The following is an 18,100-nucleotide window of genomic DNA, read 5'->3' on the forward strand; positions in this document are numbered from 1 at the left end:
AATGTTTACAGAGGTTCTCTCTGGGTCATGACATCTCACCTAAGAAAAAACTTTTTTGGGAGAGGGGGTCTATTTTCCACAATGAAAGTGTATAATCTTGGGGCTAGCACTGTGGCATAGCATGTAAAACTGCCGCCTGCAGTGTCAGCAGCCCACGTGGGTGCTGGTTTGAGACCCGGCTGCTCCACTTCCAATCCAGCTCTCTGCTATGGCCTGGGAAAGCAGTAGAAGATGGCCCAAGTTCTTGGGCCCGTGTACCCACATGGGAGACCCAGAAGAAGCTCCTGGTTCTTGGCTTCAGATCGGCAAAGCTCTGGCTATTGCAGCCAACTGGGGAATGAACCAGCAGATGGAAAACCTCTCTCTCTCTGCCTCTCCTTCTCTCTCTGTGTAACTATGATATTCAAATAAATAAATAAATATTTAAAAAAAGTGTATACTCTTAAAAGAGCACACACACAAAAAAAGACAACAAAAACGATAGATTTGCTTATAGTGTTTTAAATAAAGCTACCACCCTACAAAAGCAAATTAGACCTGAAAGGAGCTCCAGGAGCCTTGTGGCATCAGATCAGCCTAGCTCCAGCTGTTGCGACCATTTGGGAGAGTGAACGGCTGGATGGAAGACTCTCTAACTCTGCCTTGCAATAAAAAAATAAATCTTAAAAAAACAAAAGAATATTTATATAGGACAACCACATCCTTAAAACAACAGCAGTTCCTGAGAATTTCAAAGAAAGCTGCCCCCTATGAAAATGACAAGCATTTTATATACATAAATTTTTTTTAAATTTATTTTTATTTGAAAGTCAGAGTTACACAGAGAGAGGAGAGGCAGAGAGAGAACTCTTACATCCAATGGTTCACTCCCCAAATGGTCGCAATGGCCAGAGCTGTGCCGATCCGAAGCCAGGAGCCAGGAGCTTCTTCAGGTCTCCTATATGGGTGCAGGGGCCCAGGGACCTGGGCCATCATCCTCCATTGCTTTCCCAGGCCATAGCAGAGAGCTGGATGGGAAGTGGAGCAGCCAGGTCTTGAACCAGTGCCTATATGGGATGCTGGTGCTTCAGGACAGGGCATTAACCCACTGCACCACAGCACCGGCCCCATATATGCATAAATTCTAGTTTTTGCCTTGCTCTTTCAAGAAACAGTAATTCAACTCAAGGTCATCTCTGAGCCTCAGTTTACTTATCTGTAATATTTGCCTGGGACAGGTTACAAGAAATAAGTTCACGTATCCACATGATTGGCAGTTCCTTTGGCTCCTTGAGAGCAGCAGTTGGATGAGCACTCCTGCCATGTGGCCACCTGCCCTGAAGGAACAGAAAGCCTGCAGGCATGGGCTCATCAGTGCAGCGTGTGGCACACCTGTCATTACCGTGGACCAATGCAGCCTGGCACAAAAGCTCTGAGCTCCTACTGTTACTGTTTTACTCTTAGAGCATCTCTTACAATGGTTTTCCAAGCTTTACGTGAGCACTTCTAAAAATGAGAATTTGCTGCTGCTTGGAACGGTCACGCCATCTGCCAGATAGTTTCTGAAGGAACTCACTCAACAGAAGAAGACATCAACAAGCAGATCAATGACAAAGAGCGAGTGGCAGCCGCAATGGAGAACCCCAACTTACAGGAAATTGTGGAACAGTGTGTCCTTGAACCTGACTAATAGCTGTTTTAAGAGCCATTGAACCGTAATTGTTTGCTATATTTGTTTAAATGCTTTGTAAAATATAAAAAGACTCATGTTTAATACATAGGTGATTTGTACCTCAAAGCCTTTTTTAAAGGATTATTTCCAAGCGAGATTTAATTATAAGCTAGGACCTAACTTGTTCAGTGTATAACATTCTCAGGATTTGTAACACTTAAGTAATCAGACAGAAAAATATTTTCTAGCTATTATGTGTAAGATGAGTCGCTATTTTTCTGATGCCCATTCTGATAAAACTGCTTTTCATGTCAAACACCTTCCGTGCCCAAAGGTGTTCACTTTAATTCATTATTCTGTAAAATAAATAAAAAAAAATGATTCTTGTAATGACTCAAAAAAAAAAAAAATAGTTGTGTCGTTAAAACCGCTCCTTAAACAGCCCTCCTGAAGATCTCACTAGGAACTGCCAAGAAGTTCTGGTGTTTTGGCTGCTGCCCGGGGCCATCAGGGCTTGGAAATTCTAACTCCACTGTCCCTGTCTTCATGGAGTAAGCAGGGCAGGACCCAAACAAGGCATGTTGCCCCCTTTGTAAACTAAAGCCTTTAGAATGAACATCAGATTCATCATCTGATTTCAGAATGAATAAATGCATTGCTGATAAAAGTGTCTTCTAAATCCCATAGACATGCTAAACTGCAATTAAGGAAAGATAAAATGTAATCTAATCAAGTACGATGAGCATTATTGAACAAGGGAAGGTGATCACCACAGGGAGACTAATAATTGAAATAAGTTTTTTTTTTTTTTAAAGATTTATTTATTTGAAAGTCAGAGTTACACAGAGAGAGAAGGAGAGGCAGACAGAGAGGTCTTCCACCCACTGGTTCATTCCCCAAGTGGCTGCAATGGCTGGAGCTATGCTGATCTGAAGCCAGGAGCCAGGAGATTCCTTTGGGTCTCCCACATGGGCGCGGGGACCCAACGACTTGGGCCATTTTCTACTGCTTTCCCAGGCCATAGCAGAGAGCTGGGTGGGAAGTGGAACAGCTTGGACTCGAATTGGCTCACATATGAGATTGATGGCACTGCAGGTGGCGGCTTTACCCGCTATGCCACAGCACCACAGCACCGGTTGGAATCAGTTTTTAAAAAGATCACATGGGAACGGCACTGTGGTGCAGCAGGTTAACGCCCTGGCCTGAAGTGCTGGCATCCCATATGGGCGCTGGTTTGAGACCCGGCTACTCCACTTCCAATCCAGCTCTCTGTTATGGCCTGGGAAAGCAGTAGAAGATGGCCCAAGTAGAAGTAGAAGATTGGCCCCTGCACCCACATGGGAGACCCGGAAAAAGCTCCGGGATCCAGATTGGCTCAGCTCTGGCCGTTGCGGCCAATTGGGGAGTGAACTATCAGATGGAAGACCTCTCTCTCTCTCTGCCTCTCCTCTCTCTCTGTGTAACTCTTTTAATGAAAATAAAATAAATCTTTTTTTTTAAAAAAAAAAGATGCACAGAGGGACGGAATATTAGTAAATGAATTCCAGAGAGGGATCCTGACTGGCCCAGGGTAGGCTTCCTAGCAGGGGAGGGGAAGGGATGGGAATTCACATTTATCTCCTTGAATCCGCTTACATCCCTGCAAGGTGACCCCTTTCAATAGATAAAAGTGAGGTTCAAGGAGGCTTTACTCTGGTACAAAGTAAAACCAAGATTCACACCTAGACCTGTCAAACCCTGATTCCTGGGCCATCCAGGCTCTGGTGGATAACCTCAAGGAGCACAATTCACCAGGACCACCTAAACCCCTGGATTTTTACATTATATTCCTTATGGAAATTTCGCATACAACTTTGGTTTCTCAAGCGATTTCCTATTAAGACAATGAAAGATTTTGCTCTACCTGGTGGTTCTGTAACAATTCCAGTAAAGCAACAGTAACATTAACAACATAAGTAGTTGTGGTAACAATAGGAGAAACTGCCAAACTTTCCTGAGCCCTTCCTATGCCAAGCATGTCTCTTTTCTATTGTCACTCCTTGGAGACCTTATTCACTCCGATGGCTTTAAATAAATACCATTTATATGTTGATGACTCCCAAATACTAAGCTTTAAACTGGACCTCTTCCTTCAACTCCAGATTGATTTTTTTCCAATTATCTACTCCATACCTCTAAATGATGTTTAATAAGCAGCTCAAAGCAAACTTTTCATTCTATCCCTTATCTCTCTCTTCCTCACAACTCCCCTTCTCAGCAAAGGGCAGCTGCATCCTTCCAAAAGATTAGGCCAAAAACTTTATCACTGTTTTGATCCTCTCCCAATCGGTTGATCAGCAAATTGTATCAGCTCTACCTTCCAAATATATTTGGAATCTAACCACTGCCACAGCTACCATGAACTCAAAATTTACCCAGTTAATTAATGAAAGGCCTGAATGGTCTGCCCGTCATAATAAAACAGGTGCTTCTATTTTCCCCATTTCACCGAGGCATGTAAAGGTTAAGTGTAAGTTAGCACACTGGGACTACAGTGTATCAACCAGGCCTTTGAGCTGATCACCCTGGTTAAAGGGGTCTAATTAGCTTTCTGAACTTTGCGATGAGTTGGATCCACACAAGGCTTAGTCCAGGGGGTCAGCCAGCTTCTTGAAGACCAGCGTCACTGTCAAACACTGGTCTCCAAAGTCCTACCAAGGTGCCAATGCTGAGATCTCCACTTTTCCAAACCTCATTCTTAAGTCTCTTTTTACTCAGTGTCAGCTCCACACATTTTAGACTTCAGAAAAGGAACTTGTTAGAAAGTCATTTAATCATTGGAAAGACAGTCATGAAAGAAATGAACCCCTCATGTACCTACCCAGGAAACAACGAATTCCTTTCTGTCTTAAACACATTCTGTCTTTGAAAAGAAGCCTGTTTTTTTTTTTTTTTTTTTTTTTTTTTTGTCCCAAGAGGCTCCTGGAGGGCCTCTGAGGACAGAACCACCCCGACTTTCCACACAATTCTTCAGTGAGTGAACGACAATTGGGTGCAACAGGATTAGGGTATGGTAGTTCCCACTCCTCTTTTGACTTCTAGCTGCACCAAAACCAGTTTTTTGTTTAAAGATTTATTTGGAAGGCAGGGTTACATGCAGAGACAGGGAGATCTTCCACCCACTGGTTCACTCCCCAAATAGCCATGATGCCTGGGGCTGGGCCAGGCCAAAGCCAGAAACCTGGAACTCCACCTGGGTCTCCAACAGCAAAATCAGTTTTGAATAAATGAGCTGGTAAATATGAGATTCAAAGCAGTATGTGTGTGTGTTTTAAAAGGGTAGACAGAGAGGAAGACACCAAGAAAGAGCTCCCATTTGCTGGTTCAGATGCCAAGGCTGGACCAGGCCCAAGCCAGGAACCTGGAACTGAATCCAGGCCTCCCACGTGGACTGCAGGATCCTAACTACTTGAGTCATCACTGCTGCCTCTTAGACTACACATTAGCAGGAAGCTGGAATTGGGAGCAGAGTCAGGGTCAGAATGTAGGAACTGATATGGGATACAGGCATCCCAAGCAGTGTTAACCATTGGGCCAAACACTCACCCTAAAATTCAAAAATGCCATACCAAAGTAAGGTTTCCTGTTTTCAAAAATACCACCTTTTTTTTCTTTCATATAGTGGTAATATAGCTGCAAGGACAGAATAAAATTTTTAAATTTGTATTTATCTATTTGTTGATTTGAGAGGCAGAGAGACAGAGAACACTCCCTTCTGCTAATTTATTTCCCAAATGCCAGCATTGGACAGGACTGGGCTAGCAGAGCGAAGAACTTAATCAGGTCTCCCACATGGGTGGCAGGAACATAATTACTTACATTATCACTGTTGCCTCCCAGGGTCTGCCTTAGTAGGAAGCTGGAATCAGAAGTCAGAATGGTCTCAAACCCAGGTACCCTATTTGGAACATGGGCATTCTGACTAGCGCCTTAACTGCTAAGCCAAATGCCCATCCCAGTATTAGAAATGTGAAGAACAATCGACAAAATAGGAGTATTGATTTTCTAGGGTCAAAGTGAGATTTTCTTTTTTTTTTTTTTAAAGATTTATTTATTTATTTATTTGAAAGTCAGAGTCAGAGAGAGGAGAGGCAGAGACAGAGAGAAGTCTTCCATCCGGTGGTTCACTCCCCAGATGGCCACATTGGCAGGAGCTGTGCCGATCTGAAGCCAGGAGCCAGGAGCTTCTTCCAGGTCTCCCACATGGGTGCAGGGGCCCAAGGACTTGGGCCATCTTCCACTGCTTTCCCAGGCCATAGCAGAGAGCTGGATCGGAAGTGGAGCACCTGGGTCTCAAACCAGTGTCCATATGGGATGCCGGTGATTCAGGCCAGGGCATTAACCCACAGTGCCACAGTGCCGGCCCTGAGATATTCTTTAAAAAATTTAGATGTACAAGGGGCCAGTGCTATGGCGTAGCAGGTAAAGCCACCACCTGCAGTGCCAGCAATCCACATGGGCACAGATTTGAGTCCTGGCTGCTCCACTTCCAATCCAGCTCTCTGCTATGGCCTGGGAAAGCAGTAGAAGATGCCCCTGGCTCCTGCCTTCAGATGGGCGCAGCTCCAACTGTTGCAGCCAATTGGAGAGTGAACCAGTGGATGGAAGACCTCTCTCTTTGCTTCTCCTTCTCTCTTGGTGTAACTCTGACTTCAAATAAAATCCTTAAAAAAAAATTAGATGTATACAAGTCCTATCTATGGATTAAATAAATGGGGGGTTTATATATTAAAATCAGTAACTTTGGGGTGTTCAATTTGAATGCATGTCTTTCAGCGATTTACTTTGAAAAGTAAGAATTATTCACCGGGCTGGTACTGTAACATAGGCATCCCGTAGGGGTGCTGGTTCAAGTGTTGCCTACTCCACTTCCAATCCAGCCCCCTAAGATTTTGGGCCTGATACCCTTTTGGAAGACCAATTTATGTGCCTGGAACAGACCTAGCTGTAGTGGCTATTTGGTGAGCAAACCAGTGGATGAAGGATCTCTCAGCTTAAATGCTGAGTCAGTGAAAATTCTAATGCCACATTAACTGTCAGTTAAGCCGCATGCTGTTCAGATGCAATAATGTTCAACCTTGAGGAAACCTGAAATAGCAAGGACAGCAGAGCCTGTCTTTCCCACACCCATTCTGGAACACATCTTAGCACCTTTGCTAAGCATTTCTCAATGCTTTTTGTGTAAACACTGTGCAGAGCCCTGGGCCCTGCCCTGAGGAGCTCTCCACACGGCTTGGAAGACACGACACAAAGACAACACAAGGCAGCATCTGCTGTACTGGCAAAGACAGGGCTTTGACAAATGCAGAGAAACGAGAGCGAAATTCCTGCTCAAAGAAGTCCTTGGAGAGCACAGGCAGTTCTTGGCTCTGTATTATCACAGTTTAGCACAGTTAAGTACTTTTCAAGGTAATAAAGGCATGAATCCCTACACTAGGATTGAAAAAAAGTGTGATTTCCAAGCTACAAGAATGGTAGCTTGACCTGAATGCAAAGAAATGCATAAAAGAATCGAGAGAGAAAAGTTGGAAAATCCAATTCATTAGATTTATTGAATCTTTCCCTTACAGAGCCAACAGGGATCCACAAAGGCCCTCAGCAGTGGGAAGACTGCACCTGCCTTCCACACAGGTTCCTTAAGTGTTAAGGACTGTGGTTCCCCAACAGAGCCTGGCAAGAGAAAAGGGAGGCCTATGCTGGAAAGATGATGCTAGTGCCACATACGTGTAAAGTTCAGTAAGAACAGACCAGAAATCAAGGCCAAAGGTGCTTTCTGCTCAACCCGTGATAAACTAAGATCCAATATAGAGGTTCCCTGAAAGTTCCTCCCTTTGCTTCAAGTTGAATCTACAAAAAATTCTCTCGCACGCTACCCTGGGTATGTTGCTCTTGGAGAAAATTATCCTACAGGTGAAAAAGGGTTGGGCTGGGATTCAGGGGTTGTTAACCCATCAATAACTACTTATCAGGGCAGCTGTGCCGCAAGTGCTTGGAGATTAGCAATATTATGAGTCTCATGTTTAACACATTGCTGCCTAGGGCAATAAGGACCTAAAGGTGGTGGTAACCATGGCAGAAAAACACAGAGCATGGTGGGTTTCAGTAAAAATATTTTTACTGTATTTATTTTAAAGGCAGAGTTACAGAGAGAGAGAGAGACTAAGAGAGAGGGAGGAGAGATATCTTCCATCTGCTGGTTCACTTCCCAAATGGCCAGGGCTGGGCCAGGCCAAAGCCAGGAGCTTCAGCTGGATCTCCCACATTGGTGCAGGGGCCCAACTACTTAGGCCAACTTCTTCTGCCTTCCCAGGGGCATTAGCAAGCGGCTGGATCAGAAGCAGAGAAACCAGGGTCCTGGTTTCAATAAATCTTAGCTCCTGTTTCCCTTACAGATTCTTGACAAGCACTATCTAGCTCCATCAGTCTAATATGTCCTACATTACAGTTGGTGTTTCTACAGGACTTTATAATTGTCAGTGTTTTGCATTTCAACTCATACAATCTTCAACCTCTTCTATTATAAGCAAAGCAGATCTTACTACCTTAAACTTGTAGATAAAAAAAAAAAAGTGTAAATTCAGGGGCTGGTGTTGTGGCAGAGGGTTAAGCCACTGCTTGTAATGTTGGTATTCTACCATCCTGTATTGGAGCACGGTATGTACCTATCATCCTGTATTGGAACACTGGTATTCTAATTCTGATCCAGCTTCCTGCTGATGTGCCCGGGACGGCAGTGGATGATGGCCCAAGCACTTGTGCCCCTGCCTCCACGTAGATCAGGATAGAGTTCCTGGCTCCTGACTTCAGTCTGGCCCAGCCCTGATTGTTGCAGCCATTTTGGAAGTGGACTAGAGGGATGGAAGATCTCCCTCCCACCTGCTCTGCCTTTCAAATTAAATAAAACTTTGATTTAAAAAAAAAAAGGCTAAATTCAGAGACTGAAAGCAGACAGAGGATGAGACTTAACTCTAGTTACTAGCGTTAATAGCACAGGTGGAAGGAAGCTTGTCTGTTGTCACTTGTGGGTAGTTCTGGGTAGCACTCTTGCTTCAAATGATACATTTTTTGTTTTTTCAAATATTTATTTAAAATCAGAGTTACATGGGGGTGAGGTGGGAGATGGGGGGTGTCTTTATTCACTGGTTTACTCCCCAGATGGCTGCAATGCCTAGGGCTGGGTCAGGCTTAAGCCAGGAGCTTCATCTGGGTCTCCTATATGGGTACAGGGGCCCAAGCACTTGGCCCACCTTACACTGCGTGCCCAGGCACATTAGCAGGGAACTGGATCAGAAGCAGAGCATCTAGAATTGGAACCACAGTGCTGCCTCTATACTGTCCACTTCTAAGTGCTGACATTGGACATGATTATCAAAAGGATACTTGGGCCAGTGCTGTGGCATAGCGGGTAAGGCCACTGCCTGCAGTGCCAACATCCCATATGGGCACCAGTTTGAGTCCCGGCTGCTCCACTTCTGATCCACCTCTCTGTTCTGGCCTGGGAAAGCAGTGAAGGATGGCCCAAGTTCTTGGGCCCCTGCACCTGCATGGGCGACCTAAAGGAAGTTCCTGGCTCCACATCGACTCAACTCCAGCCATTGTGGCCATCTGGGGAGTGAACCAGGGGATGGAAGACACATTTCTCTGCTTCTACCTCTCTGTAGCTCTACCTTTCAAATAAATAAATCTTAAAAACAAAACAGACAAAAAAAACCAAAAAAAACAGGATGCTTAACCAATTTAGGACATAACTATCACACAATAGAAGGTCTCTTAATAGAAAGATCAGAAAATCAATATAGCAGTTTTCCCAAGAAAAATGTCAATTTCAACATTCCCTAATTATTATGTTCTAAATATACTATTGGAGTGAACACAGTGGTTAAGAAACCACTTAAGATGTCTGCATCCCATATCTGTAACTTTGCCTTTCAAATAAATAAATCTCAAAAAAATTAAAAATCTATTAAATCTCAAATATTTATAGGGGCCAGCATTGTGGCATAGTGGGTAAAGCCATCACCTATGCTGCTGGCATCCCATATGGATGTCCCAGCTGCTCCACCACTGATCTAGCTCCCTGCTAATGGCCTGGGAAAACCAGCAGAAGATGGCCTAAGTGTTTGGGCCCCTGCTACCCACGTGGGAGGCTCAGATGAAGCTCCTGGCTTTGGTCTGGCTGATCAGTGGCCACTTGGGGAGTGAACCAGCAGATGAAAGATCTCTCTCTCTCTGTAACTCTGACTTTCAAATAAATAAATATTTAGGAAAAAAAATTGCAGATCATGTCCAACATCATAAATGATAAATTTCAAAAAAAGTTTAATTTCTGTGTAATTAACAACCTGTAAATGCATCAATTAGAAACTTTTTGTTATGCAGATATGGTAGAGATAAAGACCCAGATTCTAAGTCCCAGAACCTGTGAAATGTTACCCTATGTGGCAAAAGGAGTTTGCAGATATGATTAAGCTGAGGACCTTAAGTTGGCGATATCATCCAGTTGGGTGTGATTTAATCAAGAGCATCCTTATATCTGAGACAGGGAAGCAGGAGGGTCAGATTCAGAGTGACAGAGACTGACCTGAGGACGCAGCACTACTGGCTCTGAAAACAGAGGAAGACCCAGGAGCAGAGGAGCAGCCTCTAGAAGCTGGAAAAAAAAAAAAAGCCAGCAAGAATTTCTCTGCCATCTCCAGAAAGGACACAGCCTTGCTAACACCTGGATTTTAGCTCAGACATTGGACCTCCAGCTATAAGGCAGGATACCTGTACTGCTTTAAACCACTAGATCTGCAGTAGTTCGCTATAGAAATATAGGAAACTAATGTAAGGTTTCGCAAGGTACTACTTAGCTGCTCATCTGCCAGAATACCCAAAGGCTTATTATGTAGGTCCCTACTGTACAGCCATTCAATTAATTCAATGTTGAATACTAACAGATTACCTAGAAATCAACACAAAGCCGGGGCAGAGATACACAAGGGAATTCTGGAGATTTGCCAGGAATTCCCAGTCTGACATCCTGCTCTCCTGCACATAAACCTAACTCCTTTATCTTTCTAGTTATCCTTTTTAAAAGGTGCTTTTGCTTTATAGTTCGGTTCCAGAAGATGATCTGCAAAATTTGGGGAGGTGGTCACTTCTTTAATGCTTCGGTGTCTACCAAGGCTTGTAGTATCTTGCTCTCTCTTGAACAGAGCCTTTTTTTTTTTTTACAGGCAGAGTGGACAGTGAAAGAGAGACAGAGAGAAAGGTCTTCTTTTTGCCGTTGGTTCACCCTCCAATGGCCGCCGCGGCCGGGGCGCTGTGGCTGGCGCACCGCGCTGATCTGATGGCAGGAGCCAGGTACTTATCCTGGTCTCCCATGGGGTGCAGGGCCCAAGCACTTGGGCCATCCTCCACTGCACTCCCTGGCCACAGCAGAGAGCTGGCCTGGAAGAGGGGCAACCGGGACAGAATCCGGTGCCCCGACCGGGACTAGAACCCTGTGTGCTGGCGCCGCCAGGCGGAGGATTAGCCTAGTGAGCCGCGGCGCCGGCTGGAACAGAGCCTTAAATATCCATAATCAATATACCTGACTTCTGTTAATGATGACAACATTTAGCTAAGCTCTCTTGGTTGGTCTGTTTTATCACTGCAAGTGAGCCACTGGAAAAGAGCGGTGCTAGCAGGCCAAGGCCTGAATGGAACTTACACGTGTATGAAATCTAACTACCTGACGTGAGGCCTATGGGCCAGCAGCATCACCTGGGAGCCTGTTACAAATCTGGCATCACATCCCACCCCAGATCCTCTGAATCTGAAAATACACTCTAACAAGATCTCTGGATGATCTGTAGATGCATTGCTCTAAGAAGCACACACAGAAAGAGCCACTGTACATCTACTAACAATTTTGCAAGGGTACCAGCCATGCCCCATTTACTATATTTTAGAGACAGATACACTAGTTAGGTTCACACATTCTATTGATGAAAGGCTCTTAGTAATTGCCAAGATTTTCTTTTCAAGCTCAGACTCTCCTATGGTAGAAATGAGAAACATCCCCTCCCATTATTCTGTAGCAAGATTTCTTGTGCTGATGTAAATTCATTCACCTAAAAAGGTTTTTTGTTTGTTTGTTTTGAGGGCTAGGCATTTATTAGTCACAGTAGCCTCATAAGCTATCAGCACTGTACAGGTCAGAAAACCAAGAAATCAGAAAGATTAACTCACTTGGCATAAATCACACAGCTAACATGGAAAGGAACCAAAATGTTAATCTGGAACCATGCAGCCTCAGTCTTTTTGTGGCACATCCCTGGAAACACTGCCCCATGCTATGTTATGTCAATCCACATTATTTGCGGATTTTCTTAGTGTTTTCTCTTAGTAAAACTTATTTGTAACTCCAGAATCAATACTCCTGGCCCTTTCAAGGTCATTTTCAGACATGTGCTTAGGGGTAAAAAATTTATTCGAAAGATGAGCACGTTCCCAAGCGAGGTTCAACAAGGCAAGAATCTCCCTGTCCCAGGTCCCAAACTGCAAACAAGAGTCCTTTCCAGGCTCTGTTTAGTGCCACATTTTTGTGATTTGTGCTGACTTTGCTGTTAAAATGAGCCAAAGCAAAGTGCTTAAGTGCTATCTAGTACTCCTAAACTCAAGAAGGCTGATGTACTCAATGACGAATACATGTTAAGTTTCATGTATAAGCCCGAATTACAGTGCTACTGGCTGTGAGACAATGTTATTGAATCAATAATATACATGTCAGGAGCTGGCATTCGGTGCAATGGCCAAGCTACCACAATGCATCCCACAGCAGAGTGCCTGAGACTGAGTGCCTTCTCTGCTTCCACTCCAGTGTCCTGCTAATGCACAGGGAGGCAGCAGATGTTGGCCCAAGTAGTTGGGTCCCTGCCACCCACATGGGAGACCCAGATGGAGTTCCTGAATCCTGGCTTTTCTCTCCCTCTCTGGGAGAGAGATCATCTATCAGCTGACTCCCCAAATGCCCACAACAGCCAGGGCTGGGCCAGGCTGGAATCAGGAGCTGGAAACTGCTTATAGGTCTCGTATGTGGTTAGCAGGGACCCAACTACTTGGGCCACCATTTGCTGCCTCCTAGCCACAATAGTAGAACACTGGAATGGAAGTACAAAAGGGGTTTGACCCTAGGCATTCCAATATGGGATGCAGGTATACCAAGCAGTGGCTCCACAATGCCTGCCCTCAAAAAAGAAAATTATAAATATATAATAATGTAAACAGAAACACACATAAAACAAGGTTATACACTGACAGTTGACAAAACTATGACCAGGGCCCTTTATGAACTTAACCCTGTATTTGGGGCTGGCTCCGTGGCTTACTTGGTTAATCCTCCGCCTGAGGTGCTGGCATTCCATATGGGCACCAGGTTCTAGTCTCAGTTACTCCTCTTCCAGTCCAACTCACTGCTGTGGCCCAGGAAGGCAGTGGAGGATAGCCTAAGTGCTTGGGCCCTGCACCCACATGGGAGACCAGGAGGAAGCACCTGGCTCCTGGCTTTGGATCGGCGTAGCTCTGGCCGTGGCGGCCATTTGGGGGGTGAACCAATGGAAGGAAGACCTTTCTCTGTCTCTCTGTCAAATTTAAAAAAAAAAAAAAAAAAAACAAAAACCTGTATTTTCTCTAGGGGCAATGAATCAGTATTGACCAATACAGTGTTTGCACCAACTAGAGAATATATTTACCACTACTATCGTTAAATGTACTGACTCTACATGCCACAGGAGAGCCACCAAATATAGAGCACTTTATAGAATAAGAGGTCATTCCCCACAGCTCAAAATAGTTGAGAGTTCCTGAACTGGATAACTTCAAGGACTGGTGATGGTGTTGCTTCATAGGCTTACAGGCTAAAAATATGAGAATAACACAAAACACAAAGAGCACTATTACATCACCAAGTACAAAGATCAAGTGCTAACACAATAGGGTGCCTATACCCTAGGGGCATGCAAGGATGATTCACTGAGACAAGAGAATATATTCTTCTATATTATTTTAATCTCATCCTGAAGTTCCAACTTATTTTAAAACTTCACAGTACAATTAATATGTGTAGAAAATTTATAAATTACATTGGCAGTGTCTGCTCCGATTCTGTTGATGGTATGCATGACCAAAAGATGCTGGGAGCCAATCCCTGTACAGGGTCAGTCAGTAGCTGGGGGAAAACAAATAACAAAAATCTATAGAGGCAGAAGTCCTATATGCATAAGGACTTCTAAGGAAAGCTAGTCTGCTTTTTTAAAAGATTTATTTACTTATTTGAGAGGTAGAGTTAGAGAGATCTTTCATCCACTGGTTCACCTATGAAAAGGCTGCAGTGACCAGGACTGTACCAGGCTGATGCCAGGAACCCGGAGCTTCTTCTAGGTCTCCTACATGGGTACAGGGACCCAGGGACTTTGGGCCATCCTCCACTGCTTTCCCAGGTGCATTAGCAGGAAACTGGATGGGAGGTGGAGCAGCCAGGACTCGAACCAGTACCCTTTAGGGATGAAGGCTGTAGTTTAACCCACTGCACCACAGTATCAGCCCCCAAGCCGGTCTGCTCTTAACAAGCTGTCACATCTTGCACATCAAATTCACATTATGAGAAATTTGCCAATTGTAACACTCATTGGATGATCCCAGCTAAGTGCCCTTCCTGCTCTGGCAATTTGAAATCCTCTGACTCAGAAAATAAAGTATAATAGCTGGTACATAAAACCAGAGCTTTATGTTTCCTGGAGCCTCAGGGCTGAAGGCATGCCCTGATGGCGCAAGAAGGAACAGACTAGCACGTCCCCAAATGCAGATTCTGCAAAGTCCCATAGGACGCCCTGCACTGTCAGTGCCACACTACACAGTTAATCAGCTTCGTGCACGCTTACCTGTACATTCTCACAAAACAACAACAGCAAAAGTGCTGGCAATCTGTCTGTCTGCTGTTCCAGCCAAGGAGGGTGTTCAGTTCCCCGGGGACTGTCACAGTTCTCCAGTACCTCTTCCAATGTGAGTGGCTCAACATCAGGCTAACGTTTGGACACGTTACCCACTGGCATCACTTAATCCCAAAGCAAATACCTCATCTGGTGCTGAAGTGAAGAAGCAGGAATATGATTCAACGCAAAAGGAAAACTGGCTGCATTCGAATTCCCTGCAGATGGACAGTTGGTCTCCAAAGAACACCGACTTCCTAAGGATACTTGGAGGGCAATTTTTCTACAATCCTCCACTTTTACTGTAGAACCAAACACCCAAATAAGGTAAGACTTAACTATAGTTATTATGGGCCCAGAGTTCCATCCTGAATCTATCATAAAGAGTAGTATAAACTGAAAGTGTTACTATATACTTTTTATGGTACTTCATGTCAACTAAAGTGCTCTCCTGTCATTTTACACACACAGCAGCCAAGCAAAGAACAAAAAAGCCAAGCAGGACAAACACTTTGGTCTCCAGTGGAGAGGTTGGATGCAGTAATGGAAAAGAGTTTTTGAACACCACAATTTGGGTCAAATTCTAGGCATACTGTTCAACTTTTCACAGCCTTGGTTTCCTTGTCAGCAAAATGCAGGCAGTGCACACACCTCACAGTTTTTGAGGGTGAACCAAGGGTCGCATATGTGCACAGTATTCAATGTTTCCTTGTACCACTCCACGGGAAGCAGAGTGACAGGTCCACACACCTACTCCAATAAAGCGCAAGGGAGAACATCTTTCACATCCCAGCTCCACGCTCAAAGGATCAAGGATGCGACTCAGCATCTAGTTAAAAGGTGTTCAAAAGACTAGACCTTGTCATACTATTCTAAAAGTTTTCGTTCATATACATCTGTGAAATACCACTTTCGCGAACTCACAAAGTGTGGGGGTGTGTACATATTGACACAGGTTCTCAGAAGTCATTCGATACAGAAATCTAATTGAACGTATTCAGATATTCCCTCCAAAAGTACATTTAATGGATTTTTTTTGCATAATTATCATGAACACCCAAAAACATGCAATGTTCTTCTAAGCATACCTATAGAAACATTGGTTTTGATAAGTTCATGTGTAGTAAGTTATAATTTAGACTAATAGATTACAGTGATAGGGCACAAGAAATTATCCCTTAAACAAAATCCCTGAGCCATTCTTTCGCAGCCTGTCTTGAATTTGCGTAGTCTGGTGACAAACTCAAAAACTCTGAGGCCACTAAGAAATTTTTGCTCTTCCATCTCAGGATACAATCGCCACAGGATTCCAAGAAGCAGAATACGTCCCCTGATAGACACCAGGCAGGGAAAAAGGTGGAGGAGGGGATTGTTTCACTACAAAATTCATTTGTCTAAGGTACCTTAATCCCCAAGTTTTCCAAGAAATATAAACATCTAAAGCCACAGCACTACCTCTCCTATCATTACCCGGGTTTGTTGACAGCAGAGAAGGCAACAGAACCAGAAAGGGCTACAAACCACAAGCCACAAACATGAGCATTCTTCCTTTCTCTGAAAACCGAGCAAGTGATTGTCACAGTCAACTAAAATAAAGTCAATTCAATTACCAGCATTTGGCCACCCTGAGATCTGCCACAAGGGTCTCTGATGCAATTAAAAATTTTGGGAAAACGGGCCAGTGTTGTGGCACAGCAGGTTCAGATGCCGGCTGTGATGCCAGCATTCCATATGAGCACCAGTTCAAGTCCCAGCCACTCCACTTCCAATCCAGCTGGCTGTTAATGATGGGCCAAGTGCTTGGGCCCCTGCCACCCACTTGGGGTGGAGTCCCAGGCTCAGTCCAGCCCAGGCCATTGTGGCCATTTGGTGAGGGAACAAGCAGATGGATTTCTCTCTGTAACTCTGCCCTTCAAATAAATAAGTCTTACAAAAAAAGAAGAAAAAAATTGGAGGGAAAATGATCAGCCAGATTTCTTCAGAACCCTTGTTAAGATGTCAGGGTAATGTAATTCATTTAAAAATTTGTAAGGGTTTGTTTATTTGGAGTCTCAAAAGTGTACACGGGTTTATTACAACCTACATAGAGAAAATCATTCCTTACGGGTAATTTTTAAAACTAACTTAAAATCTAAACAGAATTTAAGACTCAGGCTGCTTATTTTTTTTTGGAAGACAGGGTTCTCATACCTTCATACTTCGTAAACAATAATTCTTTGATTATTGTACACAAGCATCCCTAATTAACAGTTGCATCTGAGATGAATTCTTAAGCTTCTGGAAGTTAAATAAAGAAAAGCCGAGGCCCCAGGAACTCTTACAGATATTGCACCAGACAGACGTGGAAGCAAGCAGCCGGCTATCACGCGGAGCCGTAGGCTTGCGAACTGGGCGTAGACGGCTGTTGGTTAACAGGGACACCCCAGGCGGGATGTGATCACAGGAGCTTCAAGCTTCCATGGCCAGCTAAGGATGAACGGAATCTGCAAGTGTCCTACAGCGCAGTAAGTCAGCACCAGGGACCACACAGCCCAGTCGAGTCAGAGAACGGTGTGCGGTTGTCGGCCGCTAACAGCATGGGTGGGAAGGGGCATACAGCAGCCATTACCGCCCAAGAAAAGTCACCAGGACACTCCGGGCTTTCCATTCGGGGGGACAAGAAGCCTTCAGGACCAACACATCGAGGTCACCGCCTCCCCGGGCTCGGCCGAGCACAAGGCGGGCGCTCACCTGCCGGCCACCCCGACCGACCCGCCCATCCCATCGCTGCCCACCCATGTGCATCTAATCCGGAGCAAGGACAGCGGAGGGAGAAGATGGTGCCGTGAGAGGCGCCCGCAACCTCCCCATTCCGCAGGGGACGCAGCCACACCGCCTCTCCTGAGCCTCCGCAAGGTCTGCAACACTTAAAAAATAAATAAATAAATAAGCACAGTTAACTTCCCCGCTCCCTTCCGCCCCTCACCTTCACGAAAGAAATCGGGGTTGTGGTACCTTCGATATCTAACAGGATCACAGTGACTTCGGCGGGCACCGAAAGCACGACCATTTCCCTACCGGATGCTATTTCGGGGATCGGCCTACGGGTACCAAAGGCCGAGGGCGGCGTCGGCGGCGCCCCCAGGACCGTCTTGGGCTCCCCAACAGCCCGGCTACCACCTCGGAGCCGGCGACCGCGCGCGGCCTGAAGCGCCTAGCGGAGAGGCCACCTCGGCGAACCTGGAAGTGCGAGACAGCGCGGCCCTCCAGAGGCCCGAAACTCGCGAGCTGTGCGGGGCGGGAGCTCCACACCACGTGGGCAGAGGGAGGGGGCGGGTCCCGGCCGTGTCCCCCCCCCAGGAGGGCGGGGCAGGCGCCGGCGCCAGCGCCGATTGGCCAGGAAGGCGGCCCGTCAAACTGGGCCTCGCGTGGGCGGGAACAAAGAAGCGAACGCGGGAGCCGGGCGCGCGGGTACGCG

The 18,100-nt window shown here is 45.3% G+C and overlaps 1 protein-coding gene across 3 annotated transcripts in view; it reads right to left on the reverse strand.

Annotated features, from left to right (window-relative positions):
* ENOPH1 (enolase-phosphatase 1) overlaps nt 1–18,100 on the reverse strand; it is a 71,193-nt gene that overhangs the window by 21,164 nt on the left and 31,929 nt on the right. The window contains exon 1 of one of the 3 annotated variants that reach the window (XM_002717082.5): nt 17,609–17,943. The exons of 1 other annotated variant lie outside the window; for it this stretch is intronic. In XM_002717082.5, the coding sequence (XP_002717128.3) occupies nt 17,609–17,692 (84 nt within the window). In that variant the 5' untranslated portion in view covers nt 17,693–17,943. Of the gene's footprint in view, nt 1–17,608; nt 17,944–18,100 lie in introns of those variants that run through there. One more of the 3 variants, XM_070047970.1, reaches the window with a different exon arrangement.

The sequence above is a fragment of the Oryctolagus cuniculus genome, chromosome 8 (genome assembly GCF_964237555.1).
Source record: "Oryctolagus cuniculus chromosome 8, mOryCun1.1, whole genome shotgun sequence".
NCBI lineage: Eukaryota > Metazoa > Chordata > Mammalia > Lagomorpha > Leporidae > Oryctolagus > Oryctolagus cuniculus.